Source organism: Sinocyclocheilus grahami, unplaced genomic scaffold (assembly GCF_001515645.1).
Source record: "Sinocyclocheilus grahami isolate Dianchi unplaced genomic scaffold, SAMN03320097.WGS_v1.1 scaffold747.1, whole genome shotgun sequence".
NCBI classification, from domain to species: Eukaryota; Metazoa; Chordata; class Actinopteri; order Cypriniformes; family Cyprinidae; genus Sinocyclocheilus; species Sinocyclocheilus grahami.
Window position 1 is genome coordinate 47243 of NW_015505926.1, and position 14850 is coordinate 62092.

Consider the following 14850-nt stretch of genomic DNA (forward strand, 5'->3'; position numbering starts at 1 on the left):
TTTTTCTCCCAAGCTGTACGTCACAAAGCTAAATATACTAATAAAACTGTGCTATATATCAAACCCGGCAGATGTATTTCTTTTCTTCTCCCTAAGGAAAAATTATTTTGAATCAGCATCAATGTATTTGTCTGTTAACTAACTAAAACTGCTTACATTGGACCTCATGATAAAAATTGCTTCATAAAAGAACTTAAATCAGTCTCACTGATCCACCATGGTCCATGACAATCTTCAAATACTAAGCTATTTCCTCTTGTGCGTAGTTGTCAGTTTATTTAGGCATCTTGATTTGTATTATTATGGCCCACTTGGAAGGCTTTTAATGCTTGTGTGGTTCAGAAATGCAGGGATAGGGTTAAGCACTGGCCTAGTTCAGAGGGGTTGAGTAAATTATATTGCATATTATAAAAGGTATTATTTACTATTACTGGTCTGAAATGAGGGTTGAGTAATTTATATTGCATATTGTAAAAGATAATTATTTACTTCACAATGTAATACAGTATATGTGATGTACATGATTTAAATTTTTGACATCGCCTCACTCAGTCAATATTAAAGACATCAAGGTTACATTTTCACAGAATGTTCTTTACCTTATGCAGGATGATTTTTTTTTTGTAGAAAACCGTAAATCACAAAAAAAAAAGACTTTAGCTGGGTTTTCACAGCCAGGGTCACATAGCCTCTATATCCCACAGTTTTAAGCCAATATACATTAGAGCCATACAGGAGTCGCATCAAGGTGGCAATTTTACAGTGTGTTTACTTTACAAAGACCTTTTAATGACGCTCAGATAAGATTCGACCTAAATATATTTACACACAAATCACGGACGCGGGAAACAATGTATCACGTGGACAGGACACACGCTCAAACGTTGGCTATATGTTCCTGTGCATAAAGACAGTCTGCCTGCTTTCCTGTCATACTAAAGTTTTTAGAACAGCTCTATTCTAGAATCTCCTTCCTTTCATTTTATGTGATGCCCAAATATATTTAGTGAGTGATTTATATACATCTCCAGTAGCCTAACCTCGTTAGCCTATACTTTCTAAATGACAGAAACCTAGAAGTCATTCAGAAAATATAGCCCAGAATACGCAAAATAAACAGAAAATCATTAAAGCACTAAACTGCCCAAAATAATATATATATATATATTTTTTACTATTAAGTACAAAATCTGAATACAACAAACTGGCATTAATTAGTATACAAAAAAGATTCTGGTATGGAAGGCTCAACACAATAGAATCATAATAAGCTCCAGACAAATCATATAACAAAACATTCCAAGAAACATAAAATAAAAATAAATGAAATAACAAAAAATACATAATTACAACAAATTATATAATAAATAAAAATGACAAATGCATACAACAACATTTCAAAACTAAACATTTAAATGAAAACAAAAAAATAAAGCTAAAAACAATTCAAAATATTAAAAGAACAAAAGGTATGAGTATAATAATGATTCTAACATATAATATAATATAATATAATACAAATTAAGTCGTTTTACTGCTTTTGGATTTTTCATTTTACTAAGGGCAGCTGAGAAGTATTTTAGATCAATTTTAAATACAATAAACAAAGGAGGGGATTTAAAATATCTACATTTATGTATAAAGTATTTTGGCCCCAAATAATATTAAACAGCAATACAAACGCCAGTGTGACGTCACCGCTCACGGGCGGGCCCCCAATATTTGCTGTGCACCACTGGTAGTAACTAGAATTAGCACAACTATTTAAAACAATAAGGCTACATGTCAACTGGAAGTCCCCGTCGTGTATATGTGTGTGTGTGTGTGTGTGTTAAAAACGAATAGGCCAGAATAGTATTATTTTCAACTGCTCACTCGCACGATACGCACGCAACCGAGCGTGCTGAAATGTCCATAAACACAAACATTTGCGGAGATGTAAGAATTGTATGATTAGAGGCGAATCTAAAAATAAACAAACAATGGTTTCCAGCTCCAAGTGTGCGCTTGCCTAGTGAACAGATGGTCGCTCTACAGGAGAAACGCTCGGTTCACATACTGCGAAGCGTTTAGCTCCGGAGCGGACAGACACAGGCGCACTGCGCCGGTCATTATGAGAGAAGAGGGGCGGCATGGACGAGTAGAGCCTAGATTTAGATGAAAAGAGGATGTTCTTCAAGGTACTTCAACCACAACATCCTCTCCTCGTCTTAAGGTCTCATTGAGCTATCCAACATGTCTTTTCCGCATACCTGTGTGATCCATCCCGAGACAGAACCGGTTTCACCTGATCCTCCGCTATGATCGCGGCCAGCGCGTTTGCTCAACAAAGGGGATCCCGGTGTAGAAACGCTACGGAAGGTCGGTCACCATCGGTGAGGGACCCACACGCCTCTTTTATTTTCCATTTCAACCGTTTCGCTTGGTGGACAGCTGCCAAATATTCTGGCTACCCTGGAGTCCGTAGAAAGCGAGGGCTGGGATGGAGAAGTGTTGTCGCAGCTGTATGCCCTGTCTGAAGACGCTGTGGGACTGCATATGGCCCGAGTTTTACTATCCGAGCATGGCTCGACCGGCCGAGATCCGCACGGTTTCGGGTGATATCCGGGTCCCGGCTCCGAAGAGGAAACCGGCGCAGCTGTACGCGGCTCTCTTCGACTTCGAAGCCCGCAGTGAGGAAGAGCTGACGGTGAAAGAAGGGGACAAACTGTCTGTCATAGAAAAGAGGGGAGATTATGTATTTGCCAAGAAGCTGACGGGGTCACTGGAGTCCGGACTGGTCCCTGCTAATTATGTGGCCCTAGTACAGGATGAATTCGCTAACTACAGGTAAGTCCTGTCAGTCAATAGATTTATTTAGGCTAGTTTCTAGTGATAGCCTATGTCTATTTTTAATTAGAGTATTCATTATATGTGAACTTGGACCACAAAACCAGTCATAAGGGTTGATATCTTTTGAAACTGAGATGTATACATCATCTGAAAGCTGAATAAATAAGCTTTCCATTGATGTATATTTGGCTGAGATACAACTATTTGAAAATTTGGAAACTGAGGGTGCAAAAAAAAAAAATCAAAATATTGAGGAAATCGCCTTTAAAGTTGTCGAAATGATTTGTTCTTAGCAATGCATATTACTAATCAAAAATAAAGTCTTGATATATTTACGGTAAGAAATGTACAAAATATCGGTTTTCACTTAATATCCTAATGATCTTTGGCATAAAATAAAAGTCGATAATTTTGACCCATACAATGTATTGTTGGCTATTGCTTTGCTACAAATACACGTGTGCTACTTATGACTGGTTTTGTGGTCCAGGGTCACATATTTTATGGAACATGATCCATATATATGTATAGTGAACATAATATGAATAAAAAACTTGACGTAAGGCTACATACTGGCACGTTTTTTTGTTTTTCTATAATAGTTCAACTTTCCATTGACTTTTATTGTTTTCATACTGGACTAATATTTATACCGCTACAGTACACAAACATTGCATTTTAGATTTTCATTAGCATTTGATTTCGTTTTTTTATATAAGCAACCATAAAAATATTTCAGGTTTAAGATCCCCCCAATTATAGGGTGTAAATATGGTGGTTTTGGGGAGTCAGAACCACCTAATTAACACTTGAACCTAATTAACTTTGAACAAAAGATTGCTGTCTTATACAAATAGGTTTCAATCTGCTACATCCATAAACTCTAGGTACTGTCATTATGTGTGACTTTATTATATATTTAGTTATCTTTAATATATCTCCAAAACCCGTTTATTAAAGTCAATTGACTAGTGGCCCCAAAGGTTGCGCATGACAAACCCTGACAGACTGTATTTTGAAAATTACTTTTAAATTTAGATCGAATGATTTTGCAGACATTAAAAATGTGTTAAAAATTTGAATTTTTAAATAAATAGATCCTTAAAGCCATTGTATAATTCACACTGGAACAATAAGGTCAATAGGTCAAAACCTGACCTTACTGTTTTGAAATCACAGAAGCAGTGTGCCTAGTTTTGGTTGTACATGAGCTCAAACAAAGGAATGTTCATATACCTGCACTGTCTCATTTCATTCACAACGGGGTTTATCATTGTCCGTGTGAACAATGGGCTGTGCACGGTTTTCTTTTATTTGCGCTGTATCGTTTACTTCTGTTTGGTTGCTGTAACGGGGTCAGTCAATTGCCCTCGCCATAAAGACCTCCTAAATAGTGTTGACAGGTAACGGGTTGTTATGTCAGAGTAGTGTGTGTTCGGCCTCTGGTGCACCTGTCACCTGCCGGAGTTTCACTGAAACTGAAGCACCATGGGATTGTGCTAAACAAGCAAGTGCACCTGCTGCACCCATATTTAACATGGCAACACTTTGCATGACGCCACAGTGTTTACTGTGCGAAGCTGAACGTGGTTAATATGGGCAAAATATGAGGTGTTTCTTTCTCTCACTGTAATAAATATCAGCAAATAAAGGAAATAAGAGTATTAATTCAAACACTGAAATAAGTGAACGGCATGTTCTAAAAGTCCAGGATATTAGACAAATTGGTTTAATATTCTTGCTGTATTAGCGTTTCTACACAAATCATAACATATTGATTAACCATTTATATAATAAGAATATATTTTTTTGGAGGAGTTTATTTAATTATACCATATTTCATGTGGAATATCTCATTATAAAATATTACTGGAAAAAAGTAATGGCAGATATAGATTTTCATACCTCAATTTCAAGCATTTTACACTACAGTTCTCATATTACTCGCATTGTTAGCTGACATAATAGCAACAGGACTAACAATAATAATGTGTCAGCAAATAATTACAATAAAATACATGTTGTTCATTCCTCACTACTTAGTAATGCAATCCAATTACTCTAATGTAAAAAAAGGACTAATTACGGTACTAAACATGCATTATTAATGATTATATTATTAATATTTTAGCTGATAGTTCAAACTTTAGTACAGAATTGTACGTGCAGTAGATAGTAAATGTGCTGTGTTTGCTTTTATCTATCAACGTGGAAATATTCATATTTCAGAATAATATCATAAAGATTCCTTTTATATTATGCCCATTTATGCACATTTCTCCTGGTTTTATTTATATTATGTACACTGATATATTATCAGCATTAATTAAAGGCAAAACACTGAATATAATTAATAAATACACTTTGAAATGACTATTTTAAAATATTACATTAATGAAATTATGTAATAAAGTAAATACATATTTTCTTTGGATTTTGCCGGTGAAATATGACCTGGACATGGTCTTGACAGGTTCTGAAGTATTCATTTATTCAGCTGTGTTATGTGCATCTGTTTTACAGATGGTACTATGGGAATATAAACAGACAAAAGGCTGAGAAGCTGCTTCTGAGTTCACAGAACAAAACGGGCTCCTTCCTGGTGAGGATCAGTGAGAGCCACAGCGATGAATATACTATCTCCGGTTCGTTCCCTTGTTTCTTCTCTCGCAGACACAGTCTCCCTCTCTCTCACACTCTCTTTCATTTGAATGCCTGGAGACCTCCAGTACTTCCCTCCCGTATTCCCTTGTCTTTCTCTCATACATCATCTTCTTTCTGTCTCATCTCCCGTTTGTCTGATCTGCATGACAACGTAGCCTCCACTTCATCAATTTTATTATTTTCTGCCAAAGATATCCACTCTCGGCTTATCTTTCATCCTTTCAGGCCAGCATCTCTCTCTCTATCTCTCTCTCTTTCCACCCCACAGCTTCTAACACCATATTGGTCTTCCATGTGCAACCGACTAAGCATTTTTCTGTCTCCACAGAAGAGTAGCGGGTATTTTTTTAAGGTCTCAAAAACCACAAAGCCATTCAATAATTTTTGCTAATCTTGTCAAAATTGATTATACACAGCATTTCCAATTTGATAACATTTTTCTCAAGTCCTCCACTAAAGATGTTTTATTTCATATATTAAAGGGTCTCAGATATAAAATATTAATATATGTAATGATTATTATTATTATTATTGGAATTCAATTTATTCTTTGTCATATATTCTCTCCTTCACAGCCAGAAGTGAAAATAGTGTCTTCCATTTCCGTATTCATCGCTCAGCGATTGGTGCTTACTTTGTGTCTGACAAGATCTCTTTTGGCACTCTGGATGAGCTCATCAGATACTACCAGCAAAACTCCAGGAGTCTGGGATGCCCCTTAGACCAGCCATGTGAACAGCAAGTATGACACTCTTAACATTTAATACACACCCAAGAGCAAAATCTTAATTTTAGACTTTTAGATCCCTTTTTGTCTTCATGAAACTAAGGCTCATAAATAGGCATCCTTTTTATGGGTATCAGTTCTGCATTAGAGATTCAATTAACGTTAAAGAGAAGCAGTCTGTTTCTGGAGAAGTGGCCCTGGGCAATGGCACCAGTCGGCCTGCAGTGGTTACATTGGTTTTCTAATCTCCTTCATCTTAATCAGCAGCTCTGCACAGAAATGTTTTTTTTTTCTTGTGCTCCGTCTGGTCTGGCCTCATGGTTATCGTCCGCTCTTCTCTCCTCCTTTTCAAGGAGGACACCGAGGCTGAATAACAGAGTGTGTGTGGACACACAGCTCCACTGAGAGACACTATTTTTAAAAATGTAGGTCTTTATATAATTTATTGAAATAAACGCCAAAGTAAACTGTGAAAATTTAAATTATTTATATTTATAGATACATTTATATTTACAACTTAAAAAAAAAAAACTTAAATAATAATTAAAAATGCACTTTGTTACCCTAAATAATTATGTTCATAAAGCCCTAATCCTAAAATCTGGTTGATTGAATGCTGTTCCAGAACCAACAAGGATCCAGGAACAGGTCTTATTTGTCAAAATCACGGTTACTATCATTTCATAAGGTTTCACTGTGAAAGATATGAAGAAATATTTGATTGTCAGTTGCTGGTCCCAGATTTCAAGCTGCACAAGCTGACATGTGTAATGTAGAGCATTTTATTTAAACAATAAATTGTCATACTATTCAAACATTTCAAAGCTTATTTTTTCCCTTCTAAACACACCAAAACCAAACTTGTCTTCTCAATGATTTGTTTTCCCAGTAAACTCTCCTAGAAATGCAAATTGCCTCCATTCCTTCTCTCTTTTCTTCTCTCCTGCCTCATGTTTATGCTGTTAACGAAATATAACCACTCTCTAGGCTCTCTGGTTTTATGATCAATACTGCACGCTGTGTTTAGAGCAACATGTCATATATAGAAGAGATTCTTGGAAGAGCTCTTTTGTAACCTTTGTTGCGTGTGTGTCCACGTGCAGAGGGAGCTGTTTGACATGGAGCCATGGGAGCGGCCGAGGGAGGAGTTTCAGCTACTCAACAAGCTGGGGGAGGGCCATTTTGGGGAAGTCTGGGAAGCTGTCTGGATCCCAAAGAAACAGAAAGTGGCCATCAAGACGCTCAAACAAGGTGAGGCACCACACAAGATGAAATGTTTTGAAGTGAAACAACAACCCAACCAATAACAGAAAACATCACCCAATTCATTAAATCAAGTCTCTAATAATGATGTTTGTGCTGTTGTAATTATCACCAAAAATGATGTCACTTCCTGGAGGTTATTACTGCTAGCTAAACAAATAGCTTAGTGGAAATAAAGGTAACTTTTGAATAAAAAATTTAAACAAAAAAATGTGGTGAAACGTAAAAAGCCTTGATAATGAGGAAGGCTTGGTTAGTTTTAATTACCTAAGACCAGTTTATTAAAGGCATTTTAACCACATGAGTGCCTAAGAATTTTGGGATTATTTTCTATATAAACACTAATTAGAATATTTCCTAATAAATTGCCCGTAATTTCTTTAGAAATTAGTTCATAGAACCTGCACAAAATGCAACATAAGTGAAGGACAGAACTGAATTCACATTCACTTATTTCTGATATTCTGATAAAGGAAAATTATTTCCATTTTGAAATGAATATTTTAATATATTAAGTATATTTGTGACCCTGAACCACAAAACCTTAAGTCACGGGGTATATTTGTAGCAATAGCCAAAAATACATTATATGGGTCAAAATTATCGATTTTTCTTTTATGCCAAAAATCATTAGGATATTAAGTAAAGATCATGTTCCATGAAGATATTTTGTAAATTTCCTACCGTAAATATATCAAAACCTAATTTTTGATTAGTAATATACATTGCTAAGAACTTCATTTGGACAACTTTAAAGGCGATTTTCTCAATATTTAGATTTTATTGCACCCTCAGATTCCAGATTTTCAGATAGTTGTATCTCTGCCAAATATTATCCTATCCCAACAAACCATACATCAATGGAAATCTTATTTATTCAGCTTTCAGATGGTGCATAAATCTCAATTTAAAAAAATGTACCCTTATGACTGGTTTTGTGGTCCAGGGTCACATATAAGTAATATATATGAGGATGTGAAAATGTTTTGCCAAAACACCAATAAGCCTAAATTGAAACTGATTATGTAATTCAGCACTGAAGGAATGAAACAGCACTCAAAAAGATTTTTATGTTGTTTGCTCTTTGAAATTTATAATTTTGTACTTATCCACAAATTATTTTCATATCAATTTTTGGGCTTTGTTTCAAAGTCAATTGGATCTGCATCATAACTTGAGAAAAGGACCACTGTCACATGCAAAAATGTTTTTTTCATAAAAATATCAATGGATAAAGGCGATTCTTGATCTGTTGTTCTCTTACTCTGCCCTGTAGAGGACACAAAATTGGATGAGTTTGTGAAGGAGGTCCATGCACTGAAAAACCTGCACCATCCTAAACTGATTGAGCTGTTGGCTCTCTGCACACGAGGGGAGCCGGTCTACATTGTCACTGAGCTCATGACTAAAGGAAGTCTCAAATCATATCTTGCTTGTAAGTGTCACTGCACTCTTTTTCCTTGTTCACTTAGTGCTTGTATACTACAGAATAGTGTAGTATTATATAATATTGCACCAGATCTGGTCTGGGTATTTCATACATTACATTTTGTTTTCTTATCAGACAATCACGTCCGCACTGACAAACATCTATGGCTTTATGTGACTCCAGTGTTTTATGGTTACAGTTCAAATATACATGAAGTCATCATTTCCTTCAGTCTGTGAAGCAATTTCTTAACATAAATATGGCTTGTTGTTTCCCACTTGAACACATAAAAGTGTTTCATTTTCATCTCAGTGAATTAATACGTCACTTCTTGAACTGAAATGATATTTTGAGCATAATGCTTTGACTGAAAAGTTGAATTGAAAATTGTTACCTTCCCCTTCTGCTTTGACGACCAAAGCTGCATGAAATCCACAGTCCAGATCATTGTGTTCTCCAGTATGATTTGAGATAATCCAAAGATTTTGAGCTCCAGTGGAAGAACATCTGACCATCTGTACAAAGAATCACATGATCAGTGTCCTTAATGTATTAGTAATACTTGTTTTGTTTACAGACCTAAAAAATAATGCAGAATCTGAAATAATTTGAACTCATTTTTCTTTATAATACTCTAAATCAATTTACCAGATTTCAATTCAGATTAGTTTATTTTCAGATTTCAATTATGCTTTGAAGCCCACGTTTTTAGTTTGTCTCAGACATTTGGCATTTGGACACTTTTGTTTCACTGATGTTCCCAATGAGCAACTCTTTCCATCTCTTTTTTCTCATCTCTTCCTGTAGCACCAGAGGGTCAGGTGTTGACCTCTGCTCACCTGATCTACATGGCTGGTCAGATAGCAGAAGGAATGGCGTATCTGGAAGATCGACACATTGTCCACAGAGACCTTGCAGCTCGAAACATCCTGGTTGGAGAAGACCTGGTCTGTAAAGTGGCTGATTTCGGTTTGGCTCGCATCATTAAGGTAATAATGGCTGGATGTCAAAGAAGCCCCTGGAAATCTGCAAATAAATTGAATCTTAGTGTGTAATTTTTGTGTTTGTGTGTAGGATAGTGTGTATACCGCTAGTAGAAACACCAAGATTCCTGTGCGGTGGACGGCTCCAGAAGCTGCTCTCTACCAGCGGTTCTCAGTCAAATCTGACGTCTGGTCCTTTGGAGTGCTGCTGTATGAGATAATGTCACGTGGAAAGATGCCATATGATGGTATGGGTCTCTTTCTCATATACACTACCATTTTTTTTAAAGAAGTCTGTTATGCTCCTTAAGGCTGCAGTTCATCAAAAATATAGTAAAATAGTAATACTGCGAAATACTATTGCAATTTAAAATAACTATTTTCTGTGATGCCAAAGCTGAATTTTCCGTATCATTACTCCAGTCTTCAGTGCCACACGCTCCTTCAGAAATCATTCTAATATGCTGATCTGCAGTGCAAGAAACAGTTTTTTATTAATATGAGTGTTGAAAACAGTTGTGCCGCTTAATATTTTTGCAGAAAGAACAGCATTTGAAATAGAAATATTTTGTAGTATTAAAAATGCCTTTACTTTCACTTTTGATCAATTTAACGCATCCTTTCTGAATAAAATCATCCATTTATTAAAAAAAGACCCCAAACCTTTGAGCAGTAGAGTATATATCTCATATGCATGTGCCCACAGGGAAGAATAATAAGGAGGTATTGGAGATCCTGTCATCGGGTTACAGGTTACCATGTCCAAATCGCTGCCCCCCAAACATCTACCGTATTATGTTGGAATGCTGGCACGCGGAGGCTTCCAAACGGCCCTCGTTTCATGCCCTTCACAGTCAGCTGGAAAATATCTACTCCAGAATCTACTTCAAAACCATTGAGGTGTAGAAGAGGTGGACTGAAACAGAAGATTCTGTGGGACAGAACAGAGAATGAAGAAAAGATTTGCATCTCTTTTTGATTGCTTATATTAATGAAGTTATGTGCAATAATAAATGCTTGTTTACGGATTTTAAAGAGAATAAAAGATTAATTGAGAGTGGAGGAGAGAGAAACATGCATCTCCTTAATCTGACAGGGCCAGATTATCTGTAGCTCGTCATAGCGAATCTTGATCATGATTGGATCAAGATACCAAGCACTGTTATTTACTGTCATAATATCTGTCTTTTAGACTGCACTTAGTGTATTTTGCGCTAGAGTTGATCTGGCTAGTTCAGTTTCTGTAGTAATAGGAACAGGAGATTATTTGGTCTGATGTTTTCAGGTCAGAGTTTATGTTTACAAAAGATTCACCTGCCAGTATGGACAGGTGTGGAGGCGGTGGAAACTACGGCCATTTTAAGTTTGAACTGTTGAGTGTCTTTAGCCTATGTGAAGGCAGGCTGCACAAATAACTGTACCAGGTACACAGTCTTGAAATTAACACTGTGTTTAACACAGGAGCCATATGACAAAACTACCTGGGTAGGTGTCCTCATGATCGGTTTCGTAGAAATCACATCCATGTCAGAAGTCACTTGTCTTCCAATGAATTATACAAGATGAATTCTTAAGATAACACTTGTAAATAAAATATTTTTTCAGTATATGTTTCTGCAGTTTCTTTATCATTTGTAACCTGACTTTAAGTTTGACCGGAAGCATGCTGCTAGTCTGTAAAGCAATTAACCTCATATAATAAAGTATGCCTGTTTAGTCTACTGCGCTTGTGTCATTGTCGTCCACAGGCGTGGTTCAAATGCGGAAGGTTTCACTCTACTGTCAGTTCCCTAAAACAGTAGTCTCATGTGGGAATCCGCTAGCAGCTGTCTCTAGGGGACAGTTTTATCTCATGGGGGAATGTTTGAGGAAAACTTGCCCATGTCTTAAGACATTATGGGACAGAATATACGGACCCTCACCGACCGACGGAGAAAACAGCGTGAAAACTGACAGCGACTGTACCGGCGATGGGCTCGGTAATATGGAATCTGACCGTTACGGACAACCGGTGAGCGCGCCGCTGCCACCTCGGAAGACAGCCGCTTCACTTTATACGGCTCTGTGGGACTTTGAGGCTCGCGACGGCCAGGAGTTGTCGTTCAAAGCTGGTGATATGTTAGAGATGGTCAGCAGTTCCGGTGACTGGTGGAGTGCGAAGAAAATCGACTCACAAGGGCGCGCGGCCACCGGTTTTGTACCGTTCAATTATCTGGCGCGTGCGGAGTCCGTGGAATCGCAACCGTGAGTGTCCAAGCTATTTCTGAAAAGTAACGTTGGTCTGCTAGTTTGCTCATCACTTTTCAAAGCAGGGCTATTTTTAAAAAAAAAAAATCTGCAAGATTCAGTTTTAGCTTCTCAGCAGTAATCTGAACAATCGTAATTTACATTTCAGAGTTCATTTACGTTTCAGAGTCACTATGTTGTATGTAGGCTATATGAAATAATTTCAATAATTTATCTATAAAAACAATTTAGTTCACCCAAGACTGTGATTTTAATCCTGTTGGATATCCACCACATTCAGTAATCTGGGAAGCAATTAAATGTGTATGCATCTTGACATTTCACTTTTGTATTAGGTGTCACGTACAGAAGATTTAAAGGGATGGTTCACTTCTCTCTCTCGCTCTCTCTCTCTCTCTCTCACACACACACACATGTGTAATATTTAATACCATACATGTTACACCTGTTTCCAGTGTCATTTTTATTTTTTTATTTCATTTTTTTTTTTACTTGACAGAAGAGAGTATTGTTTTTCCTTTGTTTTTTTTTTTACATATGATTCTCAAAATATAAACTTGAATCATACATTTTTTTTAACTGTTGTTCCAAACTATAGTCAGTCATGGGATAACCTAATATAATAATGTATTGTATTTATTTACTTGTTTATTATTCATTGTATACATATATATATATAGACACACAACACAAAATTCATATCTTTATTATAATTAACTATAACTGTCACCTATCACTGAACAATATTTTGAATATTGTTGAATTTAAGGGGTCTGAGTTTTTATTATCTCACTTGTAATTTGAATTTTAATTCATATATGTAAACTTAACTATGTACATTTAAATCAACAATAGCAATGCATTTATGCTGTTATTGTACTTATTCCAGCAGCAAAAGCGATTCTATATTGTCTGGGCTAGTCGTTTGACATCCTCTCTCTCTCTCTCTCTCTCTCTCTCTCTCTCTCTCTCTCTCTCTCTCTCTCTCTCTCTCTCTCTCGTTGTGGGACACAAATAGAAAAATGTTTTAAGGCAGTAGGGTCATTCTACAGAAACGTCCACTTTTCTGTCCCTGGACTTTACAGAAATATTACAATTGAAATACACATTAGGGTTACAATATTTTTATATTTTAAAATGAAACAATATGTTATTTGAACAATTACACCTTCCTGAGCTATCAATGTGGCATTATTCTTTTTTAATTAATTATATAGACTTCCAAGTACCACAAAACTGCTTGTCCCCACAGCCATGTACAGAGGGAAAGTGCTTTATTTTGAGGTCAAAAATAGGATTTTCTACCATTTAAAATACAAAAGTCTATTCATACCGATTAAATCAATGATGTAAATGGCATACAAAAACAAAATGCCAAATAAATATGATAAAATATATAATGAAAATAGTGGTCCCCTGGAGTTGTGTCACTGGTGTTACCGCTTAACAAACGTCTTTTATTTTGGAATAAAAAATCACACTGATGACATCACTCGACTACCTCCTTCCCCTTTCCTGAAGATCTATGAAGGCAGGCCCATGTGAAGTCCACTGTCTCTTTTCAGTTATCAGACATTTTCAAATGTATCTCATGATTTCATATGAAGCTTTTAGTTGATGTCACTGGTGTGACCTACTTTATTGTTAGGGAATTGTAAAAAAAAAAATAGAATACAATTGAATTAAATTACTTAATTTAGAGCGTATACCATGATTGACAACAAGTGGTTTGATACCTAGCAGCAGCCATTTTGTAAAATGCATTTTTCATGAAAATTGTCACTGGTGTTACTGTCACTAGTGTTACCTTCTTTATGGGTAACACCAGTGACTCCCATTTTAGATAAACTTAATTCAAAGCTATTAATTTAGTTCTTTTGCATAAAATAGCTCTATGATTTTGTGATTCTAACTTTTATTTATCATTGTTAATCCTCCTTTGGTCAGGTATGGCTAAATTGAGTGCAGCTGAGAAGCAGCGACTTTACAGACAGCGTAGGGATACTGATCCTGAACATAGAGCAGAATACTTGCAGAAAAGGAAACGGAGTTATGTCAGAGATATTGAAACAAAAAGAGAATAAGCAATTTAAGTGAAAGGGGGAAGAGAAGTGAACATAAGGCATGGAGGGTCCGTCAGCAAAGATGCAGCACAATGCCACAGATGTCGTAAGTTTTGAGGGAGCGTGCAATTGGCATGCTGACTGCAGGAATGTCCACCAGAGCTGTTGCCCGTGAATTGAATGTTAATTTCTCTACCATAAGCCGTCTCCAAAAGCGTTTCAGAGAATTTGGCAATACATCCAACCGGCCTCACAACCGCAGACCACGTGTAACCACACCAGCCCAGGACCTCCATATCGAGCATCTTCACCTCCAAGATTGTCTGAGATCAGCATAACCAAAGAATTTCTGCACAAACTGTCAGAAACCGTCTCAGGGAAGCTCATCTGCATGCTCGTCGTTCTCATCGGGGTCTCGACCTGACTGCAGTTCGTCGTCGTAACCGACTTGAGTGGGCAAATGCTCACATTCGATGGTGTCTGGCACTTTGGAGAGGTGTTCTCTTCACGGATGAATCCCGGTTTTCACTGTACAGGGCAGATGGCAAGACAGCATGTATGGCGTTGAGTGGGTGAGCGGTTTGCTGATGTCAACGTTGTGGATCGAGTGGCCCATGGTGGCGGGGGGGGTATGGGATGAGC

At 36.9% G+C, this 14850-nt stretch overlaps 1 protein-coding gene across 1 annotated transcript; it reads left to right on the forward strand.

Moving 5' to 3' along the window:
• Positions 1 to 1812: 1812 nt before the first annotated feature.
• Positions 1813 to 11386, forward strand: srms (src-related kinase lacking C-terminal regulatory tyrosine and N-terminal myristylation sites). The gene is made up of 8 exons (XM_016245171.1): positions 1813 to 2829; positions 5356 to 5477; positions 6072 to 6238; positions 7327 to 7474; positions 8763 to 8921; positions 9723 to 9904; positions 9990 to 10146; positions 10605 to 11386. Exons 1-8 carry the CDS (start codon positions 2483 to 2485, stop codon positions 10802 to 10804), a joined length of 1482 nt encoding a protein of 493 aa, XP_016100657.1. The 5' UTR covers positions 1813 to 2482; the 3' UTR covers positions 10805 to 11386.
• The last annotated feature ends 3464 nt before the right edge of the window (positions 11387 to 14850 follow it).

Bases quoted from the DNA above. Each gene is read 5' to 3' on its own strand.
- srms (XM_016245171.1), top strand. From the start codon at position 2,483: ATGGAGAAGTGTTGTCGCAGCTGTATGCCCTGTCTGAAGACGCTGTGG. The intron at 2,830-5,355 runs GTAAGTCCTGTC...TCTGTTTTACAG, and splicing joins GATGAATTCGCTAACTACAG to ATGGTACTATGGGAATATAA. The intron at 8,922-9,722 runs GTAAGTGTCACT...CTCTTCCTGTAG, and splicing joins TCTCAAATCATATCTTGCTT to CACCAGAGGGTCAGGTGTTG.